Below are 17,134 nucleotides of genomic sequence, written 5' to 3'. Positions count from 1 at the left end.
CAATTGAAAGGAAAAATGGAAACATCTGAATAAATGCTTGAAGTATTGTGAAACGAAAAATGATTGTAGTCCTAAATTGGGTTAAAGTCACCATAATCTATATTGCTGATTAAATTAGGACTCTGATGTCTGTATGTACTGAACACACGTTTTGGTTTGTTTTACTTTTCATACAATGTAAAATATGAAAAGTAAAGTTTGTTTTACTTTTCATACAGTGCTTACCTGTTGATGCTTTTATTTTTTCCCCAGACTTGATTCTTAAAAACAATTTTTAGGTGAGATGATGTGTAAATTTGAACATGTGCCACTTTGCCACTTTTTCCTTCTTTTTTTTTCCTTTTAGATTTAAAATATTTTATAGAATGGCCTAATATAAAAAAATCCAAACACAAAGCACACATGGACACATAAAATGACACAGGCAAAATGATAAAATTTGCCTGAAGTGGTTTAAAAAAATTGAGATTATTGAAATTTTATAGTTGAAAAAAATGTTGCTGAACGTATAAATAAAGCAGTAGTTTTGAATAGAAACAGGAAGTTACCTAGGCACATTCATCAGCCACATGGTAGCTACCTCTTAGTCTCATTGTTGATTGTGTAAATGAGACTTTCTTTGTATCACATTGTTTTGTTTTGTTTTCTTTTTTTACAGAAGAAAAAGAAAGCATGTTGATTTCATATTCAAATGAATTATGCCCAGGATAATCCTTATTTATACAAAGAGTTCAGAGACTGAAAAAGAGAAACAAAAAGCACAGTTCCTATACAGGTTTGTTCATCCCCCAGTAACTTGGGGGCCCATTTCTCAAAGAGAAAACTTAAGTGCCACCCTTAAAATACATGAGAAGCTGAAAAATGGAACAGAAGAAAGCTGAAAAATGGAACAGAAGAAAGTATAAATTTAGGATTCTCTCTAAAGTATGGAAAACCATAAGGATGGCTGTGACCAGTTGAAACTTTTTTGTAGCACATGCTACATTGCCTTAGCTATATTTTTGCCTCGAATTGGACCACAAAGATATGGAATCACTCTCTAGATAATGAGCTTTCAATTCATGGGGTTTTTCAAATAAGAGAATTGGATTTATTTCAACACTAGGCCTTTGTTTACAGGTCATAAATAGTAGAATATTGATTATTTTTTTATGAGTCAAACTCATTACTCATGTTGACCTAATGGGAATATGCTTTACTTTTTAATATTTCAGTTTTTAAACACCTACCCTGTTTTCTTTTACAGTGCACTGTATGCATTACCCTCTTCCTTCTGGACTAAGGCAGGTTCCTGTGACTTTGTGAGAAGAATTTCACCTATTGATTCTAATGATACATTAGAAAGCCATTCCAGCACATGGTTCAATTGACAAAGTTCCACTGTCCTTCATTTCAGGTAAAACTGTATAGGCTGAACATGGATTTCATGACTCAAATATGCAGAGATGTTTGGTTAAGTCAATTTAATTCATTTTAGACAATGTTTTGCATCATTCTCAATGCAAATATATCACCTTTGGCTTTAATAATTGATCAAATCTAATTATTTGGGTTCTTATTCATATAAATCATACAATTTCTTGATTGTCAACTAGCATTAAAAGCTTACCTAAATTCCACTAATAGAATCCTCAATCTTATTGGTCCTATTTGCCTCAGGGAGCTACACTGAAATTAAAAAGTCTGTTTTCTCTTTCTTCTGACACCACCAGGATATGAAAATACAATGAAAAGAGGCAAAAAAGATTAAAAAAAAAAAAAGATATCCCCTCCCCAATTGCGGAGTCAAGGTGGCTATTCACGGTAGATGATGACAAAGACTGAGGCGAGAAGACAAAATCTAGAAGTGCGGGTATTTAGAAGGAAGACTATTGTTACAAGTACAGTGAGACCTTTTCAGGAGACCACTCACCACTCAACAGAGCATCACTGAGCTTTTTTGACAAGTGATCTTTCAGACCAGTTCAGGGAGTATCTTGAGTTCAAAATTCATATAAAGAAGTTTCAACCTGTTAAACAAGTGTTTTAGCTCATTGGTGGCCATCAATACAGGCTTCACAATTCAAGAGAGCTAGGAAGGAACCAGAAAAGCACATGGAATTTAAAGCCATTTGGCTGTATTGGTTGGAATCCAGAACTCTTGGTGCTGAAATTGCTGACCACACAGGAACAAGCTTCTACTATCAACAAAAATACATTTAAAATAAAAACAACTTTTTTTTTTTTTTTTTGCAGTATGTAAAACACCAGTGGAAGGTAGTTTAAACAAACAACAAAGTAAGAACTGGTCCGGCCATGTAGGTCAAATAAAATTTTAAAAAAGAAAAGAGAAGAAAAGAAAAACAACCTCTATCTTCTGGACTGCAATAGGGTGCCACTTCATCTTTGGTATAAAATAGGCCATCCATAGGCTGAATTTGATCACAACTAGGAAAGACTACAGAAATTGTCAACAATTTCTCTATCTATTGCTTTTTTTGTTTTTTTGCGCTTTTTTTTTTTTCACTTTTTGACCATAAGCTCCTATCTACTTTTTTTTTTTTAAATGCTCTTAAGCTAGGTTTTGCAATGTGACAAGCAAAGCTGACTAAAAAGTTTGTAAAGCTCATAAAAAAGACTGCAGATAAAAAGCACTAAAGCTTTTGCTAGCCATCACGCTTCAGAAATAAAAAAAATCTGCATTCTGCCCCCCAAACACGCATTATTTCTAATGCAGTTGTTTTGAAACCAACGTTAATAACTTTACTGTAAAATGTTTTAGCCTTCTTGAATGATTCAACACTTAAGACAAAGTTCATGAGAAGTCCCAGCATTTTCCCAATTCTTGCAGTTGCCATGGTTTCTTTTATCAACAAATTTTCTTCAAATGAAGAAAAACATTTTCTTTTAAACTGTACAGTTTTTTTTCACCCTAAAAACTCATAGTCTTAAACTTCTGTACCAGTGAGAGCTGGCACAATATTTCAATTCTTTCTTTTTTTAAACAAGACGTTGAGAGCTTGCCTCGAGAGCCTTTGACGTCCTTAAAATTAAGGCAATTAAGATTCAAGATAAACCTTACCTAAATATTTCTAAGAAAAAATAAAAAATAAAAAAACCAACCCACTAGATTTAAACAAGAAGGGAAAAAGAAAGAGTAGCTTAATGACTGAGGAAGACAATTTGTTTCCATTTCTGCTTGCCCACCTCTTGACATCAGATTTTCCGTTTAAAAAAAAAAAAATCTATCTACACCTTCAGATAAATTCTGAATTCAAATGTTCTTCCAGATAAATGTCAACCTTCCATGTTTTGCTTTGTTTGCTTCTTGTTGTCCTCTTCTGGGATATTTTTTTTCTTTAAAAAGAATGATGGCAAAAATTAACTGTCAGACCACATGAAGGAACCACTTGCACAGCACATAAAAACATGTTGTTTTCATTGGGTAAAGTAGAAAATTAAAAAAAAAAAAAGCATTCCATTGACGCCTGTGCAAAACTGGAAGCCAACTTCTTGTTCAATGAAGTTTCTTCATTCAAGGCAGAGTTTCAGACGGACATTCTTCGTTCGGTCTTGTTTATGGTCTGTGAAAACAATGGAATAAGAGGGGTCATTACACCAGAACAACTTTGAAATCACCTTCTGTGCTCTTTTCCAGTGAGCGCTCTTTAAAAGCTACCAAGCTCTTTCAGTATAACAGTTGTAAAAGCACATTGGGCTTAGGAGAGTGTCAAATTCTGCCACTTTCACACAAATATATATTTGAGCTGGAGTTTGTTTATATTAAATAGCATGGCTAGTGGATCAAGAATATCTTTCAATCATAAAGTTGTAAATATACAAATATATCTAGACAAGCAATATTTCCTATGTTCATGGAATATATTCTTCAATGCTTGGCTTATGTTTTAGCTCCCCCAGAAATTCCTTGAGTAATTCTGTCCTTTCAGAACTCCCATGAGATTCATCACAAACTCAGTCAAACATTCTGTGATTCCCTACTATGTACCCAGGATATAGCAATGGGTTGTATGATTTTTTTTTAATTGAAGTATAGTTGATTTAGAATGTTGTGTTGATTTCTGCACAGCAGAAATCAAAGTGATTCAGTTATACATATACACATACTTCTTTTTAATATTCTTTTCCATTGTGCTTTATCACAGGATATTGAATATACTTCCCTGTGCTATACAGTAGGACCCTGTTGTTTATCCATCCTATATATAAGAGCTTACATCTGCAGCAATTGATTCTTTGTTACCTCACGGAGCTCACCAAGTGTACCCACATAGGCAGAAGGCTTATGTAAACAGGACAGGTAAGAGGGCAATGCAGTTTTGTTCACTTTCCAATTTCTTTTCTTCTTCCTTGCTTCTCTATCTCAACAAGGTTTTAAATTCTTGAGAGCAGGGACTATATTCTACTTCTACTTTTTACTCTCCAGGAGTCTGGCAGACTGGTAGGCACATTGTAGGTGTTTAGCAAGACAAATGCTATTTTTATTATATGTCACTTTGCCAGCCCAGCCCACATAATCTCTTCTGATTCTGCCCCATCTATATGGCAGGGCTGAGCTAATAGTGGGTTGATCTTTACTCTTATCTCTTCCACCCACAGATCAGAATTTAGCTCAAGAATTTCAGGGGTATCTTTTAAAATGAAGATGCTTCAAACTATCTGTAGGTCCTATTTAGATGAAGCCTTCTTCCCTCAGTGTTCCGTGGGTTCTTCTGATGCCCAGTTGCTTAATTTAGTAAAGAAACCTCCGTGTTGCTGGGTAGAGTTTTCCAGGTGTTTCACTGCACAGGATGCTTGGCCGAAGGAGTGCCTGGGGACTAATTTTAGCCCATGGTCTATTCCCCAAGCTGTGTACTCTGGTGCAGGGCTGCATTTGCCCTGAGCAAGTGGCCCTTATTCAAATTCACAAAAAGCCCTCAACAATGTTTTGAAGGAGCCTGGGATGTTTTGACAGTTAGCCTGAGGGTTTCCTTTTCCTAATTTGCAAAAAGCCCTCATATGTCTCAGCTATAGCTGTTAGAAACCTGAGTAATTTGTTCCTAGAATCATGTAAGGAAAGCAACTCATTGATAGAGTGAATATTTCCATTTTTAACCAAGAGTTTAAGTCTCTAGAAATACATATTATTTCTGTGTTATGCAAGAAAGTGGGGTTCCTTTTAAGAACAAAAGCAATCAAAATTTTCATAATAGCAGCAACAGTAAGGGAGATTTTAGTAGTAGTAGTCATGGGAACCATGGTATATATTTGATCTCTCTGTACATCTTTGCAAAATTTAGGTTTACTCCATTTACTTCTAAAAATCTATCTTGTTATGGGAACAACATTTTGTGTGTGTTTTTATGTTTGTTTTTTTTTGGTCTATTCTTTGCTCCCACTCCCATCTTCTACCCTGGTATTATTGTGCCTTGAACAGAAAATGCCTAATACAGTATGAATCTCCAACAGAGCTGCTCAGTGAATGCTGTCTCAGTCAATGGACACAGAACCCCCTCACTGCTCAGGTGTGTCACATGGGCTGGTATCTAAGCATCCGTATTTATGAGTGAGGCTGGAGCTACTTTCAAGTTTTATAACCTTACACAAATGTTTGCAATATCCTCCTACCATCACTTGCTTCATCCTTCAAGTGGTCTCATTGCTACATGAAAACAAATGAGGAGAAATAAATAGTTGTACTTTACATTTTCATGATGGCTAGCTGAAGTTTGAAGGGAAAAGGTGTTGCTATTTAATAGAACTGAATTCACTCCTGTGCACCTTCTCTGTCCTAATGAAGTGTGAAAGTGCACATTTACATAATGCTTATGTCATGCACTGGCATTCATAAAAACAGTAGGCTTTCAAAGTGTCAAGGCTGTGATCAGGAGCAACAAGAACATTTTAAGTTGTGCAGTGAGACGATTTTAAAAATAAAATGAATTGCAACGTAAAAAGAGAAATTTGTGTGAATGAGAGCATGATTATGAAAATCATTTGCAAACTGTAAAGTACTGTGCAAATAGAAATATTATTATTCACAAGCTTAAAGGACATGTAAGGATGGTAATCAAGGGCATATAATTTGCTCATTACCGTACTGACGATTTATAGGCAATTGGTGTCTAAGGTCAGCGTGAAGGTTAGAAGACTGAGAGTTTGACCGAATTTAAGATCACAGAGTCATTCTGAATACTCTCATCCTCCATTCTCCCCGTGCCTACTCCCCCCAAAAGCAGAGTGAATATATTAAAAAGTAGCAAATCATCATCTTAGAATTCTAGACTTTTAGGCTAGAAGAAGTCTTAAAGATGATCTAAGTGTGCAATATTCCCCAGAGTCATTTCTAACAGATTAGCTTCACAAATTTTCATGTGAAAAGAGGGATTCTGTGATCCAGAGTGTGGAAAACCTGCACACTATACTCCCACTACTGGATTACCCATAGGAAACTAAATGTGCGGTTAGGGCACCAACAAGGAAAGGTATCAATAGAAAAAACATTGTTTCTGAAAAAATGTAATCTTTTAAATTAGTATCAAAATAATCATCATGCTGACAATAAACATTTTGTTATAGTTCTTTGTTAATTTTTTGTTTGTTTGTTTAGCATTCCAAAGGAGGAGGGCAGCACACACTCAAATCTTTCAGGAAGTAAGTATCTATCTATCTGGCCCTCTAGGAGGTCACGGCCACTAGCATATTAACGGCTTTGAAGAGAGCTGCAATTAAGCAAGCATTTCACTTAGCTTAAAGCAGTGTTTCTTAAAACCACTTTTGACCACCCTCCCCACCCCAACTCCAGGGCAGGGTGGTAAATCCTAGCTCAGCACTGGAGACCTAATTTATACTTTCTGGAGAACACTGATCTAATCTCTCACTTTAAAGATGTGAGGGAGGCTCCTTGAGGGACAAGTAAGTGGCAAAGATGGAATTTGAACCAAGGACTTCTGATTTTGCTTATTAGAATGTAACTTTGCTTGAAGACTCATGCTTTTAAAGTCCTAGTTATTTTTAAGATTTCCTAAATAGCACAAAGAAAAACTGAGAATAACCTGAGCAGGAACAGGAATTTCCAAAGAACTTCCAAAATAAAACACAGGTATCATTTCCCCCATTTGGGCTAAGAGTAATCAGAGTCTCTTGCATTAATAGCCTCTTTTAACAATAGGAGGAAAAAAAAGCATGAATACAAAATGGGAAGTAATGTTTTTTTAGCTTGGAAAGTGTAATTTGGAATATTAAAATTATGCTGACCCATGATTCCAAATGTAACCTTTCTGTTCATATGCACATTTTAAATATTTCTCTAACTTTTGTCCTATAACCTTCTGTTGTGTTGTCTGTAATTTACTGATTTATTTATTTTTTATTGGAGTATAGTTGATTTATATTGTTGTGTTAGTTTCAGGTGTAAAGTGAATCAGTTATACGTATACATATACCCACTTTTTTTTAGATTCTTTTCCCATATAGGCCATTACAGAGTAGAGAGTAGAGTTCCCTGTGCTACACAGTAGGTCCTTATTAGTTATCTGTTTTATATATAGTAGTGTGCATGCGCCAGTCGTGTTCTCCCAATTTATCTCCTCCCTCTTTCCCCCCTGGTAACCATAAGTTTATTTTCTACATCTGTGACTTCATTCCTGTTTTGTAAATAAGTTCATTTGTACCATTTTTTTAGATTCCACACATAAGTGATATCATGATAGCTGTCTTTCTCAGTCTGACTTACTTCACTCAGTATGACAATCTCTAGGTCCATCCATGTTGCTGCAAATGGAATTATTTTGTTCTTTTTTATGGCTGAGTGATATTCCATTGTATTTATATATACCACTTCTTTATCCACTCCTCTGTTGATGGACATTTAGGTTGCTTTGATGTCTTGGCTATTGTAAGTAGTGCAGCGATGAACATTGGGGTGCATGTATCTTTTTGAATTACGGTTTTCACAAGATATGTGCCCAAGAGTGGGACTGCTGGATAATATGGCAACTCTACTTTTAGTTTTTTGAGGAACCTCCATACTATTTTCCATAGTGGCTGTACCAATTTACATTCCCACCAACAGTGTAGGAGGGTTCCCTTTTCTTCATACCATCTCTAGCATTTATTGTTTGTAGATTTTTTGATGTTGGCCATTCTGACTGGTGGGAGGTGATACCTCACTGCAGTTTTGATTTGCATTTGTCTGATCATTAGTGATGTTGAGCATCTTTTCATGTGTGTTTTGGTCATGTGTATGTCTTTTCTGGAGAAATGTCTATTTAGATCTTCTGCCCATTTTTTGATTGGGTTGTTTGTTTTTTTGATATTAAGCTGTATGTGTTATTTGTATATTTTGGAGATTAATCCCTTGTCAGTTGCTTCATTTGCAAATATTTTCTCCCATTCTGTGGGCTGTCTTTTCATTTTGTTTATGGTTTCCTTTGCTGTGCAAAAGCTGTTAAGTTTAATTAGGTTCCATTTGTTTATCTTTGTTTTTATTTTCATTACCCTAGGAGGTGGATCAAAAAAGATATTGCTGCAAATTATGTCAGAGAGTGTTCTTCCTATGTTTTCCTCTAAGAGTTTTACACCATCCAGCTTTACATTTAGGTCTTTAATACATTTTTTGTGTGTGTATGGTGTCAGAGAGTGTTCTAATTTCATTCTCTTACATGTTGCTGTCCAATTTTCCCAGCACCAGTTACTGAAGAGACTGTCTTTTCTCCACGGCATATTCTTGCATCCTTTGTCATAGATTAGTTGACCATAGGTATGTGGGTTTATCTCTGCCCTCTTTATCCTGTTCTATTGATCTGTATTTCTGTTTTTGTGTTAGTACCATACTGTTTTGATGACTGTAGCTTTGTAGTATAGTCTGAAGTCAGGGAGCCTGTTCCTCTGGCTCCATTTTTCTTTCTCAAGATTGCTTTGGCTATTCAGGGTCTTTTGTGTCTCATACAAACTTTAAGATTTTTTTGTTCTAATTCTGTGAAAAATGCCATTGGTAACTTGATAGGTATTGCATAGAATCTGTAGATTGCTTTGGGTAGTATAGTCATTTTGACAATATTGATTCTTCCAATCCAAAAATATGGTTTATCTTTCCATCTGTTTGTGTTATCTTAGATTTCTTTCATCAACATCTTATAGTTTTCTTTTTTATAAATTTATTTATTTATTTATGTATTTTTGGCTGCGTTGGGTCTTTGTTGCTGTGTGCAGGCTTTCTCTAGTTGCAGCGAGCAGGGGCTACTCTTTGTGGCAGTTCTTGGGCTTCTCATTGTGGTGGCTTCTCTTGTTGCAGAGCACGGGCTCTAGGTGCGCGGGCTTCAGTAGTTGTGGCACGTGGGCTCAGTAGTTGTGGCTCACAGGCTCTAGAGCACAGGCTCAATAGTTGTGGCGCATGGGCATAGTTGCTCCATGGCCTGTGGGATCTTCCCAGACCAGGGATTGAATCCGTGTCCCCTGCATTGGCAGGCAGATTCTTAACCACTGTGCCACCAGGGAAGTCCCAACATCTTATAGTTTTCTGAGAAGAGGTCTTTCGCCTTCTTTGATGGGTTTCTTCCTAGATATTTTATTTTTTTCATGTGATGGTAAGTGGAATTGTTTCCTTAATTTCTCTTTCTGATCTTTCATTGTTAGTGTATAGGAATGCAACAGATTTCTGTGCATTTATTTTGTATCAAGCAACTTTACCAAATTCATTGATGATCTCTAGTAGTTTTCTGTTAACATGTTTAGGATTTTCTATGTATAGTATCATGTTATCTGCAAACAGTGACAGTTTTACTACTTCTTTTCCAATTTGGATTCCTTTTATTTCTTTTTCTTCTCTGATAGCCAGGGCTAGAACTTCCAAAACTATGTTGAATAAAAGTGGCGAGAGTGGACATTCTTGTCTTGTTCCTGATCTTACAGGAAATGCTTTCAGTTTTTCACCATTAAGCATGATGTTAGCTATGGGTTTGTCATATATGGCCTTTATTTTGTTGAGGTAGGGTCCTTCTAGGACCACTTTCTGGAGAGTTTTTAATCATAAATGTGTGTTGAACTTTGTTAAAAGCTTTTTCTCCATCTATTGAGATGATCATATGGTTTTTATTCTTCAATTTGTTAATGTGGTGTATCACATTGATTGATTTGCATATACTGAAGAATACTTGCATCCCTGGGATAAATCCCACTTGATCAGGGTGTATGATCCTTTTACTGTGTTGCTGGATTTCATCTGCTAGTATTTTGTTGCAGATTTTTGCATCTATGTTCATCAGTGCTATTGGCCTGTAATTTTCTTTTTTGTGGTATCCTTGTCTGATTTTGGTATCAGGGTGATTGTGGCCTTGTAAAATGAGTGTAGGAGTGTTCCTTGCTCTGAAATTTTTGGAAGAGTTTCAGAAGGATAGTTGTTACCGCTTCTCTAAATATCTGATAGAATTTGCCTGTGAAGCTGTCTGGTCCTGGACTTTTGTTTGTTGGGAGTTTTTAAATCATAGTTTCAATTTCAGTGCTTGTGATTGGTCTGTTCATATTTTCTATTTCTTCCTGTTTCAGTCTTGGAAGGTTGTACCTTTCTAAGAATTTGTCCATTTCTTCTAGGTTGTCCATATTATTGGCATATAGTTGCTTGTAGTAGTCTCTTATGATCTCCACTGGTGGATGGAGCTGGATCTTGTCCCTCTGGTGGGCAGGGCCTTGTCTGGGGGTGTGTTTAGCTGGCTGCTGTGTGCTCAGGAAGACTTTAAGTAGCCTGTCTGCTGATGGGTGGGGCTGTGTTCCTGGCCTTTTGGTTGTTCTGCCTGAGGTGTCCCAGAACTGGAACCTACGGGCTGTTGGGAGGGGCCAGGTCTTGGTGAGAAAACGGCAGCCTCCTGGAGGGCTCACGCCAATGAGTACTCACCAGAACTGCCACCACCAGTGTCTTGTCCCCACAGTGAGCTACAGCCATCCCCTGCCTCTGCAGGAGACCCTCCAATACCTGCAGGTAGGTCTGCCCCAGGTTCTTATGAAGCCATTGCATTTTTTCCCTGGGTCCTAATGAACATGAGATGTTGTGTGTGGCTTCCTAGAGGAGAGTTTCTTTCTTTTCCCCCCAGTCCTGTGGAATTCCTGCAAACCCCATTGGCCTTCAAAGCCAGATGATTCTCTGGGGGCTCCTCTTCCCATTGTCAGACTCCCAGGGTGGTGAGCCTGACGTGGGGCTCTGAACTTTCACTCCTGTGGGAGAACTTCTGTGGTATAATTATTTTCCAGTTTGTGGCTTGCCCACCTGGCTGTATGGGATTCGATTTTGTCACGATTGCACCCCTCCTACCATCTCATTGTGGCTTCTTCTTTGTCTTCGGATGTAGGATAACTTTTCTGGTAGGTTCCAGCAGTTTTTTGTTGATGGTTGTTCAGCAGTTAGTTATGATTTTGGTGTTTTTGTAAGAAGTGAGCTCACGTCCTTCTATTTCGCCATCTTGTCTCCACCTCCTCTGTTTTTTGTTTTTTTAAATTTAGCTAAAAGCCTATGTGAATCCCATCAGATGATCATATGGTAGTCTCTGGCACTCTCTTCCAAGCAGATTGGAATTTTTTAAGTATGCTCAGTGAGTTGTTAGTTAATATATGAGAAGGGAACAGAGATTAGCTATGTGGGAACACAGTGAAAGACACTGGTAGGAGATGAGAGATACTGTGTGTCCAGAAGCGTCTGTCAAGGCTTTGTGAGTAGGTGAAACTGATTTTGGTTGTTTCAAAGCATAATGAGGAAATAAGTGATTCAAGACCGTCCTTGTTAACAGTTTAATGATGTCTGGATAAATGAAAGTGACACCTTTATTCATCCAATCAGCAATTATTGACTTGAGTGCCTACTATGAGAAAGGCAGTATTCCAGATGCTAAGGAAAGACCAATGAAAGAGGCAGATGCCTCCCCTACTCTCTTGGATTTTACTTCCCACAAGGAGTAGACATACAATCAATGGATCAATCAGCAATCAAAAAGAAAAAGAATCTCAAAATAGAATATTTAAGTATATTCTGTGATTGATTGATAGAAAGTGGCTGGATAAATACCTAAGATTTGGTATCAGGGAAGGTCTCTCATGTAGGTCTGGATGTGAAAGATAATTATAAGCTAATCTTGGAAAGACTTAGAGGAAAAGCATTCTAGGTAGAGGAAACAGGAAGCTCAAAAATCTGGAGGTGGGAACCTGAGGCTGGAGTCATCTAAGGTAAATCAAATCCCATCATTCCTTCTCTTCAAGCCCTCCAAAGGTTTTGCAGCTCCCCTAGAATAAAAGTGAGAATACTTAGTCTACACAAAGCTAAGAATCCAAGGACCAAAGGCTCTATAAAAGCTGGTCTGTTCTCCTACAACTTTCCCGCCTAGTTAACCACACTCCAGCCTCAGGTTCCCATATTAGACTGAAAATCCTTGAGGGCAGGGGTATGTGTCCTAGCATAGATCCTGGCATGATTCTGGGTACTGCAAGTGAAACTGGGTCTAGGTGTAAAGGTGGATGGGGACACTCTTGCTAGAATCTATCAGAGGCAGAGATGCTCCCTCTGGGTCAGGCAGAGACCCCCATCCCTGTCACATTATACAGTGACCATGAAAGGTGGGGACAACCCTGAGAAAGAAGAGAGCATCTCACTGTGGGCTTACAAGTGGAGGCAGCTGAAGCTGACTTAATTAGGCAGGGAGAAGAGGAGGTTCTGGACAGTTGCAAGGAAGGGGGTTTGTATCCTGACCATTTTCTAGAGATGGGACTACGTTTCCCTTATAGAGAAGTCTACTTTACAACAGTCTTGTTTTGAGAATAAGCCACAAGCAGCATCCCTAAAGTTATAAGCTACAAGTTTCCCTACAGTCTTATTCTATCTTTCCTGTGTAGAGTGGAGAGTATCTCTAAAATACTTTAGCCAATTCATGCTATCTTGAATACTCCAAATTACACAAATGGGAGCTCATTTCCAGTTTCATTATGCTAATTAACATGGCACTGCTTTCATCAGGCAACTCATTTCTAACAATCATTATGCTAATTGAAATATGGATAGTTTAAAATACTTGTACAAACCTCTGGCCTTTCTCATTAAATGAGAGCTGACCTCCTGTGGGGTGTGAAATTCTGATTAGGGTCACTGAGTGCCCCTGAAAAGTAGTTTAACCCATCACACATACCTTTAATATCATAATGTCTATTTATAGCTATACTAAAGGTATTTTAAATTAAATTACAGGGGGAGTCAAGATGGTGGAGGAGTAAGAGGACGTGAAGTTCAACTCTCCCCACAGATGCATTAAGAATACATCTACAAATGGAACAGTTCTCACACAGCACCTGCTCAACACTAGCAGAGGACTTCAGACAACTAAGAGGACCAGAAAGATCCCCACATAACAGAGTAGGATGAAAGAAAGAAGAAGGGAAAAGGAAGAGGAGAAGTGGGATGGGACCTGTGCCCCTTGGGGGGAGCTGAAGGAGAAGAGAATTTCCCACATCCAGGGAAGCCCCCTTACTGGTGGGGAGATCAGCTGGGACAGAGGGGAGCTTTGGGGGCTCGAAAGAGAGTGCAGCAACTGGTCTGTGGCAGGCTGGACAGAGTGAGACCTACACAGATGGTCCATGCCACAGCCCTGCATGCCCAAGCCTGAGAGGTGTGTCCATTGGTGCATACAGGGGCAGGGTGCTGGAATGTTGGGTTTGGAGAGCAGACCTGTGGAAAGGACTGCTGTTGGCTGTGAGAAGACAGTCTGAGGGGATGGGAGTGAGGAGCTCCACAATGGAGAATGCTCGTGGAGCAAGCCCAGATCGCCACAGAAGCGAAGTGCCATTGTTGAGTGATGTGCAAAGGGCAGGCCACCTATGCAGCCTCTCTCCCCATGCACCAGCCCCTGCCCCCCCAGGCACTAGGAAGGGCTCCCGCTGGGGTAGGCTCTCACGCTCCTGGCTGCCGCCTACTCCACCCCATCCTGCCAGGGTAGGTTTGTGTGCTCCAGGGAAGCTTCAGGAGCAGATGCCTGTGGGTGGCCGACACACAGAGGTGGGGCTGAAACCATAGTTGAGCCCCAGGGGCCATGAGAGATGGGAGAAGAGCTGAAATCTCTCCTCACAGCTGCACAAACTGTGGATTTACACCCTGCGACTGGCTTTGTAAACTCAGAACCTGCAGAACATCTGATCCGACAATGAGTGCTCCCACAGCCAAGATGGGTCAAGCTTTAGCAGCTGTGGACTTTGTGGGCAGGTACATGCGGGGGTTGGGCAAGGCCAGAGTCTGAGATGCTTCCATAGTGCCCATAGCATGTCCAGATCCATGATTACTGCAATCTTGGGACCTGACTTCAGTGGATCTGTGCTGGTGGCTTGGTGAAAACAATGCCTGAGAGACACCAGGGCCAACTGCTGGCATACCTAAGGTTAAGGTGGAGCTGACAGCAGTGCCAATAACAGTGTAATCTGAGGGCTCCCACAACGGGTGAGAGGTGACAAAACAGAGCACACTCACAGGTGAACAGTTCCAGAGGAGGAATACTCAGTGGCTTCTCTCCCAGTGGGAATGCTCCAATCCTGCCTACCTCACACCACAGATCAGAAACACAGCTAAGAACCAGATCTGGGGCCTCTATTCCAACAACTAGGGAGCAGACCGTGATCCAAACAGGGCAGTGACAACCACAGAGCAAAGGGGAGTCCCCACTAAATATGCAGGGCAGGCTCTGGTCACCACAACACCAATCACATCTCCTATATCAAGGGGATAACTACCAGCATACACTGAGAAAGGAGGTGGCAGACATCTATAATAAAAACAGCTCTTGCACCAAAAAATATTAAACCACTGCAGGCTACGCAGGGACATTCCCACATAAAAATAGCCCTCCAAGACAGTCTGAGCGTCTGGTGTCTGGAGGAAGAACCCCCAGAGCATTTAGCCTTGGCATCCAGTGGGGCTTGAGTGCAGGAGTTCTGCAAGGCTGGGGGAAACAGAAATTCCACTCCTGGAAGGCATACAAGATCCCACATGCACTGGGACCCAGTACAAAGCAGTAGCTCCATTGGAACCTGGGATAGACCTACCTAGGGGTCTAGGAGGGTCTTCTGGGGAGGCCAGGTCAGCTGTAGCTCACTGTGGGAGCACCAGTAGCAGAGGTCCCAGGTAATACTGATCAGCGTGCGCTCTCTGGGAAGTCCCCATTATGCCACAAAGACCTGGCTTCACCCAATAGCCTGCAGGCTCCAGTGCTGTAAATCCTCAGGCCAAACAACCAACAAGATAGGAACATAGCCCCACCCATCAGAAGACAGGCTGACTAAAGACATACTGAGCTCACAGCCACCTCAAAACACAGCCCTTGACACGGCTCTGCCCAGCAGAGGGACAAGTGCCAGCACTACCCACCTGAGGGCAGGCAGCAGTCCCCTCCCACCAGGATGCCTACACAAACCCCTGGACCAACTTCACCCACCAGGGGGGCAGACACCAGAAGCAAGAGGAACTGTGATCCTGCAGCCTGTGGGAAGGAGACCACATACACAAACAGTTAGACAAATGAGATGACAGAGAAATATGTTGCAAACAAAGGAACAAGAGAAGAACCCACAAGAACAACTGAATGAAGAGGAGATAGGCAATCTCCCTGAAAAAAGTATTCAGAGTAATGATAGTAAATGATCCAAAACCTCAGAAGAAGAATGGAGGTATAGACCAAGAAGATACAAAAAATTTTCAACAGAGATGATAGAAGATTTAAAGAACAAAGAAAAAAACAGAGGTGAACAACATAATAACTGAAATGAAAAATACGCTAGAAGGAATCAATAGCAGAATAACTGAGGCAGAAGAACAGATAAGTGAACTGGAAGACAGAGTGGTGGAAATCAATGTCACAGAACAGAATAAAGAAAAAAAAAATGGGGACTTCCCTCATGGTGTAGTGGTTAAGAATCTGCCTGTCAATTCAGGGAACATGGGTTCGAGCCCTGGTCTGGAAAGATCCCACATGCCACAGAGCAACTAAGCCCATGCACCACAACTACTGAGCCTGTGCTCTAGAGCCTGTGAGCCACAACTACTGAGCCTGCATGCCTAGAGCCCATGCTCTGCAACAAGAGAAGGCACCACAATGAGAAGCCCATGCACTGCAATGAACAGTAGCCCCCACTCTCTGCAACTAGAGAAAGCCCGCGCAGAGCAACGAAGACCCAATGCAGCCAAAAATAAATAAATAAATAAATTTATTTATTTAAAAAAAGAAAAAAGAATGAAAAGCAATGCTGAAAGTCTCAGAGAGAGACCTCTGGGACAATGTTAAATGCACCAACATTCACAGAAGAAGAAAAAGGGAAAGGGCCTGAGAAAATATTTGAAGATACTATAGCCGAAAACTTCCCCAACACAGGAAAGGAAACAGTCAACCAAGTCCAGGAAGTGCAGAGTCTGATACAGGATAAACCCAAGGTGGAACACACTGAGACACATAGTAATCAAACTAACAAAAATTAAATACAAAGAAAAAATTTTAAAAGCAACAAGGGAAAACAACAAATAACATAAAAGGGAATCCTCATAAGGCTATCAGCTGATTTTTCATCAGAAACTCTGCAGGCCAAAAGGGAGTGGCATTATATATTTACAATTATGAAAGGGAAATACCTACAACCACGAATATTCTACCCAGCAAGGCTCTTGTTCAGAATCAATGGAGAAATCCAAAGCATTACAGACAAGCAAAAGCTAAAAGAATTCAGTGCCACCAAACCAGCCTTACAACAAATGCTAAAGGAACTTCTCTACATGGGAGGAAAAAAAAGAGGTCACAGCTAGAAACAAGAAAATCACAAATGGGAAAGCTCACTGGTAAAGGCAAACATAAAGTAACAGTAGGAAATCAGCCACAAACAGATATGATATCAAAACCAGCAACTGTGAGAAGAGTATAAATGTAGGAAATGGGAATTGCATTTGAAATGAAAAGACCAGCAACTTAAAATAATCTTGTTTATATATAGACTCCTATATCAAAACCTCATGGGAGCTGCAAACCAAAAAACTACAATAGGTACACACACACAAAAGAAAAAGTACCCCAAACACAACACTAGAGTCATCAAATCACAAGAGAACAAAAGAGGAAGAGAAGAAGACTGACAAAAACAGATCCAAAACTAC

The 17,134-nt window shown here is 39.8% G+C and overlaps 1 protein-coding gene across 5 annotated transcripts in view; it reads right to left on the bottom strand.

Moving 5' to 3' along the window:
- Positions 1-403: 403 nt before the first annotated feature.
- Positions 404-17,134, bottom strand: part of RBMS3 (RNA binding motif single stranded interacting protein 3) — a 718,377-nt gene continuing 701,646 nt past the window's right edge. For 4 of the 5 annotated variants that reach the window (XM_059939054.1, XM_059939059.1, XM_059939061.1 and 1 more), the window contains one exon: positions 12,113-12,246. In XM_059939054.1, the coding sequence (XP_059795037.1) occupies positions 12,195-12,246 (52 nt within the window). In that variant the 3' untranslated portion in view covers positions 12,113-12,194. Of the gene's footprint in view, positions 3,564-12,112; positions 12,247-17,134 lie in introns of those variants that run through there. The other variant, XM_059939057.1, reaches the window with a different exon arrangement.

This window comes from Balaenoptera ricei, chromosome 11 (genome assembly GCF_028023285.1).
Source record: "Balaenoptera ricei isolate mBalRic1 chromosome 11, mBalRic1.hap2, whole genome shotgun sequence".
In the NCBI taxonomy this organism is placed as follows: Eukaryota; Metazoa; Chordata; class Mammalia; order Artiodactyla; family Balaenopteridae; genus Balaenoptera; species Balaenoptera ricei.
This window is presented reverse-complemented; position numbering and strand designations above follow the sequence as displayed.